Here is a 14,822-nt window from a genome sequence, read left to right on the forward strand (position 1 = left end):
AAACTGCATCTTAACTTTCCCGCATGTGTAAAACTGAATAACAGCTTTATTATAAACACCTACAATTAAAAGGATAAACACATGTTGTGAAATGAAACGCTCTTTTTAATGACCTTATTATATTTTTGTCAACTTCCTCGACGCAGTTTGATTGATTGAGAAAGCTTCAGGACACAGAGTTGTTGCCAGCTGCGTAATTAAATTTGTGAGATTCTTTTCAACTTGCACTCAAAGCACTCCGGGTTCATCTCAACCTTCCGCCACTCTTCATGCTCCCAGGTGCTCATAGCTATAGCTGCTTTGCTAGCTACCAACACCACTTACCTGCAACATGAACAGGGAGGACAGGGACTAATTGCAGGGACAAATGTTGCCGACTGAAGCGTTTGCAGTTGTCTGGGCCTGGTCCAGGCCCTGTTTATCTCAACCTCTGTTGGCAGTCATACACACACAACACACGCTATGCTCTGATTTAACCAGAGGCAAAGCCCCCACCACCCCCCTCTCCCGCTCATCAAAGATTCATAAAGGCAAGGTTCTCAATGATTTTCTGTCTCTTCCCGTATTCACAGCTTGTTGTCCTCACCCTCCCTGTCTCCTGCCAGTCAGACAGCGGAAGTCAGGCGGAATTACGGCTGAAGTGGCCGCTGGCTCCCAGAGTGTGTGTGTGTTAGTGTTTGTGGGGTGTGTGCTTGCACTATTAGCAGCGTTGGCGCAGGGAGACACAGGGATAGTACACGGGCAATAGGGCAAGGGGACGAATGGACAGTGACATGTTGGTGTTGTACTAAAAATGTTAGGAGCCCCCATGCAGGGAAGGAGCGACCCCGCCCTCTTCTCTCTCTTCCCCGGCGTGCACTCCTTCCGCCGTTCTTTGTCTTCCGCCCCAACCCCTGAGCCCCGTGTGTCGTGGCAGCTTCCACACTGGATCTAAAACTAGCTCATTCAGAGCCCCAGTCGCCGAGCCCAGGGCGCACCATCTGTAGCCCTCCAAGTCCTTCCGTGTGTGCGTGTGCGACGATGTAAGTGTGTGTTTACCTCCTTATTTATGTGTGTGTCCGTTTGCGTGCAAGCTTACAAGCATGGCCGTGTGTGTGTATGTGTGTGTCTGCGAACCCAAACCGCCGTGCCTCAGCCTGTTAGTCTTGCTACTTACCAGGCTTAGCCAGATGAGGGCCACTCAGCCCGGATCTAATTCCCTCCGACTCTGGCAGCACTTCACTCCTGGCTCTTTTTTCCTCTCGAGTGTGCATCTGTGACCTTGGCTGACATCAGAGGGGGTTAAACTGTGGACTTGGAGATGTGGCCACAGCGATTGAGTTGTAAGCTAGTTTTTGGATGGGAGCTTTCACACAGCCATCTGGGCTTCTATGGAGCTCAGAAAGAGGTTATCCCTCTCTTACTCCCCACAGCTGACCCTGGATCAGCAGATAGGGCAGAGACTTTAGCTCGAAGCATCCTCGCTAGGTTAGGTAGTGCAGAGCGGGGAGAGAATTAAGAGAGTAAACTAATGACCAGAATTCAAATGTAATCCCTCTGTTTTTACAGTGCCGAGCGCTGCATGTGGCTTTTGTCTTTTGGTTGTTCTTTGTGGCAAACAAGCTTTAGCCTGTGTCACCTTTTTTTTCCACTCGTATGAGCATCAATATGAACAATGTCGGTGCCACCAAAGACAACGTTTCGGGTTTGGCAAAACACAGTTCTTGCTAATGCAGGTATTACAGTTGTTGCATCAATATTGCGACTACAAACAAAACACTATTAAGTACCTGTTAGACCACAAACAGTTTTTTTTTCATCACTCAGAACAACTTTCGAAGAGTGATTTACACACACAGCTAAAAAAACACGCAGCAACTCATCTACTCAGGCAGGTACATATGTACTCATACGCACTCACACCCACACACACCATTATACGGCGTTCCCTGGCTTGCTCTGTGCACTCTTTGTATCCTGTTTGGTGCAGTGCCTCAGGGCCTAGCCTGGCTGCTCTTCCAAACAAATTGCTGGCTGTTCACAGCGTTTTAAATGCCGAGGCCCTATAATTACACTATTTACTTAATAGGGTGAAACAAAACTCGTGTTCACGCAGCAGGAGCACCAGGTGATGCAGAAGTTAAAACACCTGGCGGAAAGCGCTCCTCTGGCATGGTCGGGCAGCGTACACATGTGTGCGCATGGATGCATACACATTCACATTAAACGGTAGGCCTCGCACAGGCCGGGATGAGAAACTCCACTGAGTTTGAGACTTCTTCTTTTGTTTATTTACTGCAGGGGGAAAAAAACAAATGCATGTGGGAAAGTGCGGCGGATAAGTTACTGTATACCCAGCCTGACATTTCAGACTGACTTCATCCTGTTCTGTAAATAGAATGACTGATGGAAGTTGTTGACTTATGGCAGATACCCATGTGGGAATGTTCTGCTGTGTGCCACTCCTTTTCTTGTCCATTTTAAAGGTTAACTAAATAACAGGAAGCTTTCTGAATTACACAAATAGTCCCAAATCCTGCCAAAAGAAAATCATCACCATCAAATTAGATTTTACTGTTGGATATTGCTTGTTTAAAGGTGCAGAAGTTTCCCTTATAGTGGCACTAGAGGAAAGGTCAAGGGGTCACTCAAAGTTTAATTGTCGGTTAGATTGTTGGTTTTTCCACTCCAGTTCAAGCCTGGGTATCTATCTCAAGCATTGAAGTATAAAGTATCATTTTTTGCTAGTTTTCACAAGAGTTTCTGTGTTGATGGCAATTTTATAGCTTGTGCTTGAACTGGTCCTATAATGGGTTTTAAAGGGCCAGTTCACTGATTTTAAACCTCAGTACCATCATGCTATTATGGGGAGCTAATGCCATTACGGTAGGGAAAAAAAACAAATTCACTCTGTGCCTTTGGAGGACGCTATCCGCTTCTCCAATGGACCCTGGAAAACCTCCACCAGACTACGTAAAACGCCTCATCTGGCTGTGGCCAGGGAGCTCGCTAAACTACAGTTCCTTCCATCTAGGACGCCCGCCTCTGATGTCATGTCTCGTTCAAAATCGTCAGGTTTGAAATGTAGACTTCAGACCCCAAGATTTTTTAGACGCTCCAGTGGTATATTCGGTTGTATTTCACTCCTGTGTCTCTGGCTGGGCCGTTCCTTTCAGAGAGAGGGGCGCAATGCACGCTGGGTGTTGTAGGAATGTAGAATGAGCGAAACCATGAGCTGTTTGTACAACTTTCTCCACAGCTATGGCGCCATTTTCAAATATTGCTTCTATCGAGTACAGAGAACACCACCTTTGACTGACAGTGGCTTTTTCCAGGGGCGAATTGCTACTTTAATGTTTATGACAGTTTCAGTAGGGTGTGTTTACTATCGGCATGGTGCTGACCCTATTATATGATAACATCGACAAACGACGACAACGAGTCAACAAAAGTTTAAAGGGAACAGTAAAGCGTGTTGTGCTGTTGTTTTTACTCCAGGCAGTTTGATATACATGTTTGTGAAACCTAATATGTGTTGTGCAACAGTTTAAAGCCTCTATCTCACAGTTTAACTTTACACAAAGGCTTTGGAACTTAACACCACGTCCCCCGAAGCTATAAGGATGACTTGTAACCAGGCAATTGAAGTTACAATAGACTATAATTAGCTGGGCCAGCTTGGCCCCGCCATTGTCACCTGAAGACAGGTGGGACTTGTGCCCACGTTGCATCGACCTTATCATGTGACCGGGGTCAGGTGTCGTCCAATGGCTCGGCTGTATGGCTGTTGAAGCAAGGCCTCATCCATCAACAGCTTTATTGCACTGTTCAGATGATGCCCACAAGGCACTGACGCTTAGACAGGAGGGAGGGAGGGGGCTCGGGGGTGTGGCGAGGGGAAGGGATGAGGGTTAAAAATGATCGTTTTACAAGAACACTCTGAGAACAAGTTTTCACAGCGACTGTGTGCCATTGCCCTGGAAAACTAAGAGTTAGTGCTCCCAACGCAACAGTAACCCTCTTCCTGATTCCCTAACAGCAGATTTACAGCCTTCGAACGCCGAGCTGTGAAAAAGTGCAATCACTCGCAGGCTCGTAACCTCTTTACTCTCGCCATCGAGTCCTCTTATTGCTCCATTTTCTCTCCTGGGCTTTATAAATAAACAGCGTCATCAGGAAAAACTTAAGTGTCTCTTTAGAACCAACTCTAATTAGTTTTGCCTTGTATATATCAAAATCTTTCACTATGGTATTTGGCCACGTGTGGCTCATTTGGGACGATGATGGAGTGGGTTTGGGTTAGTAGTGTTGAGCTAGGCATCCTTCCCCGCTGAGTGTTTGACCTGGTGTCCTTCCGGTGTTACCGGCCGGGCCCCGTGTAAACGTTTGTTTTCTCTTTTTTCACTTTCCCTTCAAGCCAGCTGCTTATGTTGAGCTAGCCTGTAGCCTGGCACAGGTGGCTAGTAGGCCAAAAGTTCCAGCCACCCTCATTCCAGACTGCCTGGAGCGCGCACACAAACTCTCTCTCTCTTTTACTCTTTTTTACACACATACACACACAGAGGGGAGATCCAGAGCCTGAGGGGGTGATCTGTCTCTCCACCCCTTGTCGGAAGAGTAAACGGCCAGGAGGGCCCTATCTGTTTGTCCTTTTCCTGCCTCTATTTTTATTAGAACCTGATTGCATTTGAACAATAGTTGTCTGCTCGTAAATTTTGCGCCTGTGTTGACACTAGGCCACATTCCATCCCATAGCCCCGAGGAGGAGAAGGAGCAGGCCGGGGTGTTCGGTAATTTGTTACACTGTTAAGCACCTAATGGACGTCCACCTGGTTTTTGAGAGCAGTAGCTGTACTTCAGGGTCTTGCCTCCTTTGCACTTCCAGACTGCAATAGTGTTTTATTGCCTCCAATTATGAAGGCTATTTAGAGGCTACCTAGCTTTGTGTGTGTTTTTCTGCTACATCTGGTTCACCCTGCTCTAGATGGGGCAGCCAGCCAGGCCACATCAAACACTCAGGGCGTGAAGCAGGCAGGGTCTGTGCAGGTACGGCGAACCTCCTCTGTTTGTGCCGTAGGCTCCTGTTAACTCTGTGAACATTACATGGACTCCATGCAACTTCGAGTTTAGCTTTGAGATGCAGATAATGAAGCTTATTTGTTTCATGTGGTTTAATGAGCACGAGGAAGGGGCTACCCCACCCAAAGGTACACAATCATTGTCCCAGCCGCAGCGCAGCCACGGCGGCACGTGGGGGAGAGTGTTGAAAGCACCCACCTCGTCTCCCTCGCCCCCTCTTTGCTAATGCATTTTTGTGTGGTTTCCACAGCCATTAATTAAAGGGAAAAGAGTGCATCAGATGTTAGTTTTATTAGCCTAGGCTCCTTAGAGGGAATCAAAATGAAAGGAACATATGTCATGCATTTGATGACGCCCCCCCCTCCTCCTTCTCTCTCTGTTTCTCCCTCCACAATTGCCCACCTCACATACTCACAAAGTGTACAGTCAGCAGCTGTCTGCAGACACAATAGCGTTTGATTGATCCTGAGGAAACGGTTAAGACGCAGCCCTGCCCACGCTTTCTGGCTGGCTGGCTCACATTCTGCACCACTTTACATTTAGCGCTGAATGTGGCAGCGATTGGGATAATGGCAGTTGGGGAAGGTGGGTGGGGATCTGAGGCTCTGTTCAGGCTCTAATGAGGACAGCCCTGAGAGTTCACAGGACCTTTTGAGTCTTGGGTGGTGCAGTTTGAGATCCAAAGCTTGACTCTTTACAGGTCGGGCCTTGTTCTTGATGTCTCCCTGTCGTACTTCATGATATTACTAATATCTTGCACAACAAAGTAGAAAGATAAGTATGAAGATAAAAGCTATCTGTGTGTGTCTCTCTCATCCATTATATAACCGCATGACATACAAAGACAGATGTGCTCTATCACTCATTTCTTACACAACATTGCATAGATACAGAGCGTACATGGATAATATACTCCTTTCTTTCTTCTCTCTCCCTGGGACGTGATTGCATGCCTTACCTTCAGGGGCAGGCTGATTTATGAGACACATGCCTGTTTTTTCATGACTTGTTTGATTGCATTCTCAGCTATCGGGCAGTCGGGTTGCCAAGACCATAAAAATTCACACCTGCACAGGGTTGCTAGACAGTCATATGAAGCACAGGCAGAGCATGAGGAAGCAGGTGATCGGAGGTATTTTGCTTCCCTTGATCAGCATAGGCGTATAGTACAGATCATAAATGACATTTATGATTGATTGATGTTAGGCGTCATTTCATCTTCTCACAGTCTTATTTTTGATCAGGTGTAGCTAATGCACAGGGCACGGCACATATTTTCTGAGAGATCTTTCAGGTGATCCTCAAAGGCCTACTAGTTAATTATTTATTAACTATTAATTGTTCACTATTTTTAATAGCCAAGAACAATGTAGCCACATAAATACACAGCTACAAGTATGTTATTAGTCAGACACAATGACTGTATATATAGATGGACAGCATATCTCCATTTGCTCTCATTGTACGAAATTGAAGCCAAAACACCCCCCCATGACAGGCGCTGCCATCTTGCGATGGTGACGTCATTTGGAGCCAGAGTTGCACAGTAGAGATTGGCGGTTGGAGCCACTGTAGCCACTTCCGCTAACCAAAACACACTTAAATTACCGGCGAAAAAACAAGGATCTCGCAGAACAGCTTCTTGTGTTGGTCTGAAGCAGACGTTCACAGATATGCAAAAAACAATGACTGTTGTGATTGTTTTAGGCCATGTCTACAAGTACACAGGTATTTCTCAAAACTGAGTTTTTCCCTCCTTGGTTTAAAAAACCCATCCAAATGAAAACGCAAAAACACAACAGAAACGCTGTCATGAGAATGCCACACCAACAGGCGGCAATATAACCCGGTCATTCAAAGAAGGAGAAGAAGAAAACTGCAGCCAGTCAAGGGTCTGAAAAAGTCTCTCATCACTGTTTTTGTCACATCGGTCATACTGCAAGGCATGTCAGCTCACTTGTGATGGTTCACAAAGGAAATAACGACGCACAGTCTGATGTCGCGAGCCAAAAACGCAGTTTACCCAGTCTACACGTCTCCGTGGAAACAGAGTTTCTAAAAGTCTTCACCCTGGCCGGAGTTTTACAAAAGCCAAAACTCAGAGAAAAATACATTTTGAAAAATACCCGTGTACATGTAGACATGGCCTTAGTTACGCCTCCTCTCACCATCCCTCCTCTACTCTGCTAATCCGTAACAGACCGGCTGCAGGATCTGTATTTGTCAACAGAGCTGTCAATCACCATTTTTACAGCATCAAATAACTAATTAAAAATAAACTTGGATCAGCATGATAAGAACTAACTATAATGACAGAAACAATGTTTGAGAAACATTTATTTGGCGTGTATTTTGATTTTGTAGTTTGACTCATGTCCCATCTGTTGACATGGAGGAGGCGGGATTTATGACATTTACTGCAGCCAGTCAGCAGGGGGCGCTCCAAGTGTTTTGGCTTCACTTTTAGGGAGCTGTCATGTCGTCCATCTTTTTATACAGTCTATGGTCAGACACAAGTTCCTTATTGTAGTTAATTAATATTGTTTTATTGCTGAAAACCATTAAAATATGCACTGGTTTTGAAGTAAATTTGTTGGTATATTTAGAATATGTTTCACTTTTTTACTGCATTTGATGTAAGTGTATTAAATCCCAACATTATTACTATTGTTTAAGATGCTATGCGACTTTGCTTGGCTCTACAACAAAGCAACTGAACATCAAGCTTAGAGACAATATCTGAGCGTCTGTACATCCCTTCCAAAAAGCTTTCCATCAGCATGGCAGGACCCCACCTTCTTCCTAAGACAATGTCCTGGGTCAGCCCGAGATGTCTAGTCCCATGTGGTTACAAATGACCTCCTGTAGCAATAATGCAATAAGTGTTGTCTCCTATCTATGTTCTCTGGGTTCTTTTTCACTTCGCCTGACACAATCGTGCATTTATCAGTGTAATTGCGAGAGTTGGAAGCACTGATGTTGTCTATTAGGCGGATTTCCATCCTGTTAAGAGCAGAGGGCCTTTTAATGTATGGCCCTGCTTGAGTGTGCTGCTACACAATTACACACGGGCCGGAGATTGAGTGGGCTGATGATGCTGATGATTGGGACGGTGGTGATGGCAGTGATGATATTGGACCACCCTGCACTCTTCTAACAAGCCTTTCAGGGAGAGACGAAGAGTGAAACAACAAAGTGAAACCGAGGTTAATCATTTTATTTACTCGTATTTCTCTCCCTCTCCTCGGCCTACCTCTCCCTTTCCTTTCTTTAACCAAGTGATGGAGCCCGGACCGCTCTGCGCGGGAGGGGGTGGGGATCGATGGGGAGCGCATTACAGTAAAACGTATTGATTAGGAGACCTGCGAGCAGTGTGTTGGAGATGGTGGAATGATGCAATGCTTAAAGGAATTTATCCTTTGACTTTTACATTAACCTTTTATTGACTGCTTTGCCTGTCCATAATTAACACTCACTTTAGCTAAAGTGGTTAGTTTGAGCGCAAAGGGGGCTCCGGCCCTTATTGCAGCGAGGGCCGTGGATCTCCCGCCCCAGCCGCAGTTCAAGTGCACTGTGCTGCATGGAGGGAAAGGCCTCTGTGGAATAGAGGCGATAGAATCCTAGATACCTTTCACATTAGCATACCATTTGAGCAGGGGCCTGCCAGGCTATAAGGTTTCAGGGCAAATTGAAATGAGTGATTGTGTTGCCAATCTCTCTTGACCGAGCGCCAGATGGGATAGTTAGGCCCATATCTGTCTGGGGTTAATCCATTGGAACAGCCTGGACTCACAAACACATTCGACACACCTCTCCCCCCCCACACACACACCTCTTTGTCTTTGACCTTAACTTTAAGGTGGGCTGTTCTGCCATGGGAAAGTCTTTTGGTGAGCCTTGTTTGTACGCCACTGTGGCTTACACTGAATTTCTAGCAAGAGCCCGGGAGAGCTTAAGGCACCTCGCTTGATATTGACTTTTTGTTTGGTTCCATTTTAGCAGTCAGGCAGCGGTGCTCTGTGAACAGTGGTAGATTGTGTAAAAGTGTGTGCTGAATTACCTACACTATATTATCTTTGATAGTCTTCCAGTCTTGATATCTTTTATATCTCTGGTAAACCAGGAGTCCTCTATTTGCAAGCTAATGTTGCAAGATCCCTTGTCAGATAAATGCAGCAGCTCTGTTGACGGTGTCGGGTCGGGTTTTCACGGTATGTAGCCTTTCACTGTGAGTCAGGGCAACAGAGTGTTTTCTCTCATAGCTATACTGCATGAATACTTAATCAGACCAAATCAAAGGCCTGGGTTCCCTTAGCCTATGGTGTCCTTAAGCTGATGTCAGCAGAACCACACAGTGTGTATATGTGTGAGTGTGTGCTGTCTGGGTCAGTTTGCAGTCTCTCCCTCTCTCTCTCTTGCACACTCTTTAGATATGTATGCCAGCCATGTCCTCCTCCTCCTCCTCTGAAGTGGCGCTTCCTTTAATTCGCACCCTAAATAAATGATGAGAACATTTAAACACACGGCTCGTCGCAAAGCCCCAAGGTCGCCTAATCGTATTATTTATGAAGTGATGTGCTACATAATGGTACTTAGTGCATGTTAACAGATGCTATTATCAGGCCCTGATCCAGAGCACTGAAGATATATTGGAACAGTGGATGTTAATGCTGCTCCTCACCACCGTAATGCAGCAGCTCTTTAAAGGGCTAACCGCACCAAAATGCAGCACTTAGGCCGAGAGCCAGGCGAACATTAAGTGGCTCCGGTGAAAATATATAACCACAAATTGTGGCAGCCCCCGGCTGTCCCCTGACAACTTAAACATCCCCTCATCTCATCCATAACCGACCCCCATATCCTTCCCTTCAGCCTCTGTGTCCCCTCCATCCCCTCCTGTAGTCCCTGGCCACAAGGTGGTGGTCGTCATGTATGAGAGGTTTGTTTGAGGTTTTTCGGGTGCGTATGGGGTAGAGAGATATGATAGGGCAGACCCTGGCATGATGACTGAGTGGGGACTATGACCGGCTTTGTGGCTCTAGAAGGAAATTCTTAGGACAACACACACACCATACAAATGCCATCCTCCACCCCTCCCTCCCGTACCTCCAGGTCAGGGGTCACTCTCATCTGTCAAGAGGCAGAGGGAGGGCAGATTTACAATGACAGCGGAGAGCAACACCAAGTCACCGCAGTAAATATTTACACTGGTCTGACAAAAGATGTGGCTGAGGTCTGTGGGGGTTCCAAACACAGAAGAAATTACAGCTAACCTCAGATTATTAATCATAGAAATCGCACGGTGACATGAAAGGGCCGGATTCGTCACTGCTCTGTCATGATTGCAACAACAGAGAGTGATGTTCTTGTAAAAGCATCCTGCTGCATGTGTGTGTGTGTGTGCGCGTGTGTGCGTGTGTGTGTCAGATGAAGAGGCATTAATCGTGACTCATGCTATAGTGTAGTTTTTTCATCAGCCTGATACCGGTACTGCCATTTATTGCTCTAACAAACACTTTCCTGACACATCACTTTCTCCAACTCTCTTAGCTGTACTCAGCTCAATGAACTTTACAGCATGGAGTTTTTTAAACACAGGAACAAGACACATAAAGATCAACGATATATAAATCGTTAACAATATGTTAAAAGAGTTTTATCTGAAGCTTTTGTACAAGGAAATGTAAGTCTTTTTCAGTGTCCTCAGTACGCGCGGATCATTCAGACACACTTCGTCTCTCGTATCCTGGAGGTTGTAAGTGGGCCCAGGATTATTAGGAGTCATAAAAAAGGAGAGGAAACACACAAGCCGGCTGCCTCCTGGTCAAACACACAACACCCACTGTGTATTTAGGGACGAGTTAGCACACACAGAAACACACATCAATGACTAAACAACTTGACATTTCTGGGGCTGACCCCCAAAAAGTCAATACAGGAAGACCAGATAGAAATATCTCAGTCAGCTACCATTCCTCTACGACAAACCAGCCTAGTTAATAAAACAAAAAGGAATATTGCAGATTTTTTAACACCCTCCACATTGCAATTATAGAGGGGTTAAAGAAACACAGCTGTTTTAAATGATTAGAATATAGTTTATAAAATTAGCTAATTTGTTTCTAGCGTGTCTCTAAGGCTGTACTGGTAGAAAGTTTTCTTCATGACCTGACACACGTGTCCTAACGCTGATGAGCGTCCACCAGTTGTTTCTGATTGGAGGGAGGAGTTAATGGTTGCGCTTGTTTCCTGTGTCCTGTCGCCTCAGGTGCCACTCAAGTCTGGCCCAGACGTTACCCCCTGAGGAGGCCCCAGTGGACCGGCCCTTCTGGGGTGTGGATGACCCCGGCATGCCGCTGCCCTTTGATCTGGCTGACATCATCAACAGAGTGGAGTCACTGCTCTGGAGGTGGGGCCCAAGATGTTGAAGAGTCGTACATATCTGCTACTGCATGCATGTATTCATTACTTCATTTTATAGTTGGATGAAGATATATTAACACATAAATACAAGGACAAATGTGTGGAGAGTCAAATTAAGAGTTGTGCATGTTGTAAACGTATGTCACGCCACATATGCCAAAAAGCTGGCCCAAGGTATTGGCAAATTAAATGGGCACTAAGGGCTAATGTTGAACCCTTTAAAATATAAAGGACTATGAATGGCTAATCTGTCTTAACCTTATTGATCCATCTAAACCCTAGGAGCCTAGTGTCCAATCATCAGGTTCATACACATTTCTTTATAATTTCCTTTTTTTCCCAACAGGATGTAAAGGACGGACCAAGAAAGAGAGGTTGAAAGACAAAAAATTCCCCACCAGCTTTTTTGAATGCCCCCCACATCAGCAGAGAGGACAGACCACTGAACACTCCTCCGTTGTGATCCTACCAAGATTGATTTCTCTTTGATTGGGGGCATCTACATCCCCCCCCGACTCCACCCTCTACAACCCCCAGATGACCCACCCACCCACCCACCCTGCGCATCCCAGCCGCTACACCTTGGAGTTGGCTGGAGGGAAACCAGACCACCACAGTAGAAACAGTATAGTGCTTCAGTAACATGCTAACAACGCAGCGCTTAGCGACAAGCTACTAGTGTCACAACGGTCTAACTAAACATAAGTGGAACCGGCATTTCAGTGTTAGCATACATGTGTAACTATTTATTATTTCTGTGTATTCTGTTAATTAACCTCATGTAACCCAGATATGCTTTTATCAGTGGATTGGCTCATTCTCAGTAGTCTCAGTACAGTACATACATATATGCTTTCTCTTGTCACACAGTGTTATAATACAGTATAGAATGGTTAAAAAAAGTCAAATGGCATTGCATTCACTTGTGTATAGTAATCCCCTTTATTGTGTTCAATGGTGGAACGAGCCCGAAGAGACCAAAGAAAGATTATGATCAGAAAGTTCTGAATGTCACCCAATGGAGAACATGAAGAATGTGCTGTTTCGAGTTTATGCTGCGTGGTGTGCTTGTGCCATATGTGTGACAGCGTGTATGTGTGTACATTTAGTCATGTGAATAAACATGTGATTGGCCTGTGTTAGTGTACGTGAACGTTCACTCTCCCACTTGTCTCCATGAAGGCGCGTGTGTATGAATGTGATAGTGTGTGTGTGAGCCTGTAGGCAGCCTGCCAGTTGTTTGTTCTTGAAGATACGCATATGGAGAAACAGAGACAAGCAGCGGGGCCCCCTCTGCCTCTGCTCTGATGAAAGGCAGCACTGATAGAATGACCCGGAACACAACCGCCGTTTCTCATAATTACAGCTGTTCAATCGCTTTTAATTACTCTTAAAGTGTGTAGAGCACCACATTCCCCTGTAATGCTGCAGGCCATCCGAGAGAGAGAGCGGGAGAAAGATCCGGAGCTTCTGACAAAATCCACTTTCAAAAAAGCTAAAAAGGGTGGAAAAGGGGGCCGACGTCAAAGCAGTGTAGCAGCCCTCCTCGTTTGATTCCTTTCTCTATCTAGTTCATGATGAAGTAGAGACGCTGTTTACTATTAAAAATGCAGAATGCACTCCTTTTTTTACTTCTGAAGTTTTTTCCAAGATGTTAATGGTTGCCAAACGCTGTTCTTCTTGCTTCTTCTCTTGCTGCGCCTCTGTTGTTTGTTGTTGTCAGAGAGATTTGTTTGTAGATCGGCAGTAGCGTTGACTTGTTTGAATCACTCTGTGCTCCCTGCGCCACAGCTTGTCTGTCTGAAGCAATAGGAATGGCAGTAAATAAAAAAACAGTGTTTTATCCAATGACCTGCGTCGCTCTGTTCTTTGTTTGATTTTGTCCATTTTTATAAAATTCCTGGTGAAAAACACGTGACAGGTACAAACATTTCTTTATACATGTAGGCGTGTTTCAGTTTAAATGTTGGTTTTATGTCTCCTAATATTTACATCTGAACGAGCAAACCAATGCCAGCATGTGTCTCTTTACTCTACTACTGTGCTCTGAAGTTGCCTCTCCTTAGTACTTACTGTCCTCCTCAAGATAAATAGGACAGCAATGAACAAAGATGCCTAATTTAGTAGTGTAGCTAACTGGCAGGACAGCACCAAAGTATAAAAGTGCTTTCATTCACAGTCGGTCTACAAATAATATTATTAAATGAAGTTGCTGTCAGTGCCAGGTGGGTCAGGTTTACTGTGTAAGGATGAATTTCAGTGCCTGTGTCAGTCACAGGAATTGATCCAGAACTTTAAGATGAATAAAGTGTGATGTCTTGAGAGGTCGGGAGCTTTTCTATTTGAGCTTTTGAGGTGTGGGTACTGGGAATGAAGACAGTGAAGCATTGTTTTCGAACATAAAGACTTATTTAGTCTTGTCGAACAGGTAAACTTAATTCTTGCAGACAAAATCAAAACAGGGATTGTAGTCTGCTATCTTATTGTTAAGCTGACAAAAGCCCTGTTCCTTCTGTCCACCTCAGTCATTCCCTTCCTTCTCTCTACACAGTTTGCCTTTCACTTCTCGTTCCCTCACTAAGGTAATCAGCTAATATGGCTCAGCTGGTCAGCAACGACTGTCCTGGCTGACCTGCTGACCATGGGCTTTGTAGTCTTTTAACGGATGCCATGATGGGTTGTAGTCCTTGTTGCAGCCACCGGGAGGGAATGTATCTCCCCTCTATGACACTGCCTCTCATGACATCACAAAACATATTAATATACAGATTCTTTGTAATTTTCATATATGGTTAAGAACATTTGTTTTTCCATGAAGTAAAAACAAAAGTAAATACATGTCTGATGATTTATCGGACCATGAGTAGAGCTTTTGTAGATTTGCTTTCTTTCAACAACCTGTCCAATCTAGACAAGCGGAAGAACAGGTTTCTCATGACTATGACCTCAAACTGCTTTTATGCAACGACTTCATCCTGTTAAAATCTACTCCGAAGGCAGCCATCTTTAATCCTTCAAGAAAAAAAATACACAGGATGATTCCTAAAGATTACAGTGATCCTTCAACTTTTCACCTAGCACCACTAACAGGTCAAAGGTCAACATCTACAAGACAGCATTTTGTGGGAAACTCATGGTTACCAGACGATATATCCTCTTTACAACACAAGTTTTGAGTGAGATTTGAGTGAAATGTCAACAACCACAGGATGGAGTTTCATGACATGTGGTTCACACATTCCCGTCCCTAATGGGATGATTGTAGTAACTTGATGATCCCTTAAATTCTCGCGCCATCATAAGGTCATAAGTGTCTGTTTAGAACATCAGCTTTATGCTCA

General features: G+C 45.0%; 1 protein-coding gene across 1 annotated transcript in view; it reads left to right on the forward strand.

Moving 5' to 3' along the window:
* fto (FTO alpha-ketoglutarate dependent dioxygenase) overlaps positions 1-13,100 on the forward strand; it is a 113,337-nt gene extending 100,237 nt beyond the window's left edge. Inside the window, exons 9-10 of the mRNA XM_069662174.1 lie at positions 11,327-11,467; positions 11,828-13,100. Coding sequence (XP_069518275.1) covers positions 11,327-11,467; positions 11,828-11,834 — 148 coding nt within the window. The 3' untranslated portion in view covers positions 11,835-13,100. The remainder of the gene's footprint in view (positions 1-11,326; positions 11,468-11,827) is intronic.
* Positions 13,101-14,822: the final 1,722 nt, after the last annotated feature.

The sequence above is a fragment of the Semicossyphus pulcher genome, unplaced genomic scaffold (genome assembly GCF_022749685.1).
Source record: "Semicossyphus pulcher isolate SPU_LCO1_2020_fin unplaced genomic scaffold, fSemPul1.0.p SCAF_1, whole genome shotgun sequence".
Lineage (NCBI taxonomy): Eukaryota > Metazoa > Chordata > Actinopteri > Labriformes > Labridae > Semicossyphus > Semicossyphus pulcher.